The 6,109-nt window shown below is 42.3% G+C and overlaps 1 protein-coding gene across 1 annotated transcript; it reads right to left on the reverse strand.

The window, feature by feature from the left end:
* Window positions 1-1,241: 1,241 nt before the first annotated feature.
* LOC136179487 (interferon-induced protein with tetratricopeptide repeats 1-like) lies at window positions 1,242-3,403 on the reverse strand. The gene has a single exon (XM_065956337.1). It carries the CDS (start codon window positions 3,365-3,367, stop codon window positions 2,057-2,059), a length of 1,311 nt encoding a protein of 436 aa, XP_065812409.1. The 5' UTR covers window positions 3,368-3,403; the 3' UTR covers window positions 1,242-2,056.
* Window positions 3,404-6,109: the final 2,706 nt, after the last annotated feature.

Genomic DNA, 6,109 nt, shown 5'->3' on the forward strand with positions numbered 1-6,109 from the left:
AGAGATACAACAAGTCACAATATACATGGGTAACATTTTACAATAAGGTACACACATTTTGCATACTTACTGGGAGACGAATGGGAAACTAACCACTAGATATAATCCAGAGTGCATATGTGAAATGTTCTTATTCTTCCTGACACAATAAGTGAATAAAAGGCTCAGACAGTAGGTGGCCTTCCTGTTAATTGCTCACGCTCCTCCTGCATGTTGATGACGTAAGCATCTCAAGCTTTTTGCTTCTGCCTTTTCCTTTTCAGTCGCTACATAACACATGACTGTTGACTCTGTTTGAACTGTCTGTATTGTTTCAAAATGATTGTATGTGTATAATGGCTGAATAAAATACTCATACATACAGGATCAGTTTGCCAGCATGCGTGTGTTCGGAGAGGAGAGCGGCAGATTATAAATTCACCGTACTCTGCAACATGATGATGAATCAGTTTATGGACGCCGTCTTGTAGTACTCTTAGTTTACCAGCAGATGGCGCCTGTGCTACTTGTAAACCCAGGAAGTAAAGTGTATGTGAAGTCGTTAATCTGTCTAAAGAGCTAATTTCTTCCATTTATGTTTGTTGAACTCAAATATTTCTGCCAAATAACTTACTCTAATAATTAAAAGGAATATATTATGTTAGAAATGAGTTTTTGTTTTCTAATTAATCTTTGTGCTGAATGTGAACATTGTTATTCATGTCATGTTTGTGGCCCTGTATAAACCAGCTCTCTCAGAACGCGCCGTTTTAGTGTGTGTGTCACTTTAAATGAAATGAACCGAACTGAGTTTTCCCAGTAGACATCACTCCTCTGTAGTGAGAATAAAAATGGCGGATCTGCGCAAAAGTTTTGTTCTAGGCTGGGGGTGGAGTCCATGGGTGGAGCTATCAGTGGAGTTGAGGGGATTTTTTAAAACCAGAATCCCACTGTGACATCACAAGGAGAGCACATTTGAAACGGAGCATTTTTCTCTGTGTTGTAAAATTTATGCAGAACTCAAACAAAGGACTGGATGGGTTTATTTCACATTTTGTGGGTCAGTAGAGACTCAGGTTACCCAAATATATGTTCAAAAACACTGAAGAAGTGGATTTTTCATAATATGTCCCCTTCAGGATTTTAAAAATCTTTTAGTGTGATAGGCTTTAGCAGAATTAGGACGCTTATGATCTCCTCCCGATAGTTTAGAACTGAAGAAGGTGAAATCACTGAAACAAACAACTTCAAGACGATTTCTTGGTGTGCACACTGTTCATTTATTGGTATGAAGCTTAAACACAGCTTGAGCAAACAGGAGCATCTTAATATATAATTTTCAGGTCACACAGCAAATACATTTTCACATGAACAATGAGGACTTTAAATATCCAAAGCGAAGCACATTCTTATAAAATCCATTAATTCTAAAAACTGAAAATACAGCATTGAAAAAACACAACAGAAGCAAAATACCTGATAATCACAATTCACACATTTCTTCATTAAGTATTCACCATGACGACCGTGTTTTACAGAGGACGTCACACCTACCAGGAGCTAGGGAGTAAGATTTAAAGGTCACATATCCTCCTCCTCTTCAAACAGTTTAAAAAAGTCTCAGAGCTTCCAAAAACATGTGTGAAGTTTCTTGTTCTAAATTCACTCTGGATGCAAGGGGCTACTGCCCTTTGTGATGTCATGAAGGGAACTCTGTCCTGAATTAGTAAGTCGTTCCTGACTCTCTCCCTCTCTCTCCTCTGTTTCTCACTCTATCCACTGTCCTATCTCTAAATAAACACACAAAAGCCCAAAAATAAAAATAATGAAGAAAATAATTAAGATAAACCTTCCTTTAATTTATTTCAAATAGTTTTGAATGACAGGAAATTAGTTTTTTGTTAGTTTTCATACTTATTTTTTGGACACTCTGGCAGAATTGGCCCCCTCCTGTTATTCATTCTTCTTCAGGATTCTGTTGCTCTTTATTACCACATGAAAGCAAAATGCCTTCGTAGAAATTAGTTTTTTTTTTTGCTTGGACAAAAATGTTTCCCATAAATTTGCCTCCCTATCTTTACTGCCTTGGCTCTTGCAGGTTTCTGAGAAACTCCTCAATTTCTCTGTCTTTATTCCTCTCCAGGGTTCCGATGCTTTTCTTACGGAAGTAGGATTTTTCTGGTATTGCTGCTGCCTTCATGTGATACTGTGTCGACCTGTGGTAGGCTTTTCGATCACAGGCTAAGTAATTTGCATATTTGTTGTAAAGCATCTGTTTGTCTGAAGGTTCTGGTGGTTCATTTTTGAGCAGTTTCTGAAATATCTGCTCAGCTTTGGCCTTGCTGTGACGTGACTTTGCATAGATAGCTGCGAGGTCTATTTCCTTTTTGAGTGAAGAGTGAGGGTAAAGAGAGATCAGCTCCTCGTGGAGAGCGATTGCTCTGTCCATCATGCTTTGTTCTGGATCAGGGTAATTTCTGCTTTTATAAACTATCTTCGATCTGTAGCAGAACGCAACTAATCTTTTCAGATAACGCACATCTGGATGTTCTTTCAGAACTTTCTCTGCCAAATCAATAGCGTCATCAACTGATATGTATTTTATGTAAAGGTTTAGTAAGGCCCACATGCCACTGTTATTGCAGCACAGAGTGCTCACATTTCCAGCCAACTCACGGACTTCATCTCGAATGTTTTCTCCTTCATCAGCACGTTGGTCAAGGTAGAGCACAGCGAGGTACAAGTTCTCTGGATCCCGTTCCTTGGCTTGTCTCATTTTCTCCAAGAGGTCAGGGTCCAGCATTGTGTCACTGAAGTTTTGGGCGTTCTTTAACCATATGACATAGCTGGTGTTCCAATCCACCATGTCCGGCTGCATCCTGGCAGCTTTCTCGTAGTAATCAACAACCAGCTTCTTATCCTCTCCTAAGAACATCAGGGTCCAGGCCTTTTCAGCGTATATCTCTGGATGGAGGTCGTCCTGGGATGGAGATGGGTATTTTTCCATCAGGGCATCAACCTTTGACAGGTAAGCCTGACTCTCCTCTAGATCTCCCAGGTGGTGGTGCAGCCAGGCCAGGTTCCCGTAGTTCACCACTAACCAAGGACCCTCATCTGCGTCTCTCAGCTTGTTGAGGGTCTCTGCAGCCTTCTGAAACAAACTCTTAGCCTCTTCATTTAACCCCAGCTTATACTGAATGAACCCCCACAGGTTGTAACTGTGGCCCAGCCATCGATTTCCGTCCTCGGTGCGGATGTCTTCCACCTTGTCTCTGAGAAGTAATAGTATTGACCTTTTGCGGTCCAGGTCCCAGGTGAAGTGGCACTGCAGGGACTCCAGTGTGGTTTGACTCTGAGCAGCACTGATGGAGAATAAAAAAACAAACATTTAAACACATCAGCAGCTAGTTTTTTTTGCTTTGAAGTGTGCTATGTTTGGATGTTTACTGTTCATCTCCCATGAAGAAAATAAGATGTTTTAAAGGAGCAATATGTAACTCAGACACCTAGTGTTTAAAATAAGTACTGCAGTTAAAATTCTACTTCTACTTATACATTAATGATGTTTTTGCCAGTTTCGAACAATTACGTTCTGCATTCAATTTAAATAGCTCCGACCTTTTTCGATATTTTCAGCTCAGTGATTGTGCTAGGACCCACTCACCGGCATTCCCTCAAGTTCCAAACCCTAGTGGCATTGATCTGGCACTCAAGGCAAGAGTCTTGCCCAAAGGTCAGGTTTCCTACCTTTATGACCTCCTGTTCACAACTAACGAGTCTGCGGTAAATAAGATCAAGGCTGATTGGGAAATCGAATTACAAACCAACCTTTCTGAGGATTTCTGGAAAAATCTCTTGGGTCTGTTAATTCATCTAACACTAACACCTCCAGTCTGGTTAAGAAGGCTCATCAACGCCTCTTTTTCCTGAGGACACTGAAGAGACACCACCTGTCTTCAGCTGTGCTGGTGAACTTCTACCGCTGTGTGATCGAGAGCATCCTGACCAGCAGTGTCACAGTCTGGTACGGAAACTGCTCTGTCACAGACCGTAAGGCGCTACAGTGGGTGGTAAAAACCGCCCAGCGTATCACAAGGTGTCCACTTCCTGCCATTGAGGACGTCCAAAGAAAACGCTTTTCCCCGAATTTGCGGCGAGCTCACAGCATCCTTATAGACTCCTCCCACCCTGCCCACAGACTGTTTACCCTCCTGCCCTCCGGTAGGCGCTTCAAAAGCCTCCGGACCAGAACCAGCAGACTGATCATTTAGTCTATGGCGCTGCGCGAGTTGCGACTAGCAGTAGTGGTCTGTCTTTATTCGTCTGTTTTCTGATGTCGTCAGTGTATAATCGACCAGAAACAACCTGATTTATAGCTCACTGCTCGTCGCACACTTCTGGGTATGGAGTTTTTATTCTTAATCATCTCAGTGTTTGTTTGATCCCTGCCACTCGCATACGGGCTGGATTCAGTATTCTCGGGGATTTCTACTGGATCTAAAGTATCGACAGCAGCCACTGTCGCACCTAATTACCGAAGACTGTTTAACAGTGGATATCTCCGGTCATCGTGATGATTTTAACAAAAAGAACAACAAAGGGAAAGTACGGAAACGAGGGAGACAGGGTGGTGTCCGAGAGAGGCTCAAGCGTCTGAATCTCCACCGTATACCCCTCTCCTCGATGCTGCTCTGTAATGCCCAATCCATCAGAAACAAGATTGACGAGATCTCATTCATCTGGAGAAATTCAGAGACTCGTGCATCATGGCTTTCACCGAGACCTGGCTTACTTCTTCGGACTTGGACACGGATCTAACTCTCTGCGGTTTTGGGACATCGGTGAGGCTTGACAGAAACGTTAACGTCACAGGGAAATCCCAAGGGGGAGGTGTTTGCCTCTATGTAAATCAGCGGTGGTGCAAGAACATCACTGTCAGAGAGACTGTGTGCACTGAGGACATTGAACTGCTGCCCGTATCTGTGCGCCCCTTCTATCTCCCCCGCGAATTTCCCCAAATATTTGTTACTGTCGTGTACATACATCCAAAAGCCAACGCGAGGAATGCAGTAAATACTATTCACAAAGTTACACAAAAACTACAGTCCCTCTCTCCTGATGCACCTTGTTTCATCCTTGGCGATTTCAATCACTGTAACTTGAAATCATTGAGCAACTTTCACCAGTATATTTCTTGCCCCACCAGACTGAACAAAACTATTGACCTGTGTTATGGTTTAGTCAAAGGTGCATATAAGTCGGTTTCCCTGCCCTCTCTTGACTCTTCTGATCACAACACCATCCTTCTTACCCCCATCTACAAACCTCTCCTTAAAAGAGTAAAGTAATCACAAGGACGGTGGAGCTGTGGACTGAAAGTGCTATTGAGGAACTCAAGGGAGCGCTTGAAAGCACAGACTGGGATGTTTTTAATGATGAGTCTGCTGATCTTGATGAGAGGGTTGAGGTGATCCCCTCTTATATTCTTTATCTTAAAGACTCAATCATCCCCACAAAACATGTTAAAGTGTTTCCAAATAGTAAACCCTGGCTAAATAAAGCAGTGAAGGATGCACTGCACAGGAAACATGACACGTTTCTGCATGGTGGGGTTGTTGAGATAGCAGAAGCGAAGAAAGAGGCCAGACAGGAAATCAAGAGGGCTAAGCTCCAATATAAGAATAGGGTGGAGGACAGATTTTATAGTAATGACCTAAAGGCAGTGTGGGATGGCATGAAAACCATGACTTGTCAGGACAACAAGAAAAATGAGTGGATTAACATGGACGGTTTTAAATCACAGACAGAGCTTGCATATGCACTGAATGATTTTTATCTACGTTTTAATGATGAATATGATTTTACGTATGTGCGTGGTGACTTGTTCAACATGTTGAGTGATGGTGCTGCCACCTCTCAGGCCCCTTCTGACGCTAGTATAAGTGTTCATTCTGTCAGATCCATGTTTAAAAAATGTAACATTAGGAAAAGCCCTGCAATCTGCAAAAAGGGCCTCCAGAGACTCTACTTTCTGCGCAGAATGAACACTTTTAATGTGGACAAGACACTGATGGTTTTATTCTACCGATCTTTTATAGAGTCAATTTTAACCTTTTGTTTTATCTCATGG

The sequence above is a fragment of the Labrus bergylta genome, chromosome 6, assembly GCF_963930695.1.
Source record: "Labrus bergylta chromosome 6, fLabBer1.1, whole genome shotgun sequence".
NCBI lineage: Eukaryota > Metazoa > Chordata > Actinopteri > Labriformes > Labridae > Labrus > Labrus bergylta.

Bases quoted from the DNA above. Each gene is read 5' to 3' on its own strand.
- LOC136179487 (XM_065956337.1), bottom strand. From the start codon at position 3,367: ATGTTTGTTTTTTTATTCTCCATCAGTGCTGCTCAGAGTCAAACCACA.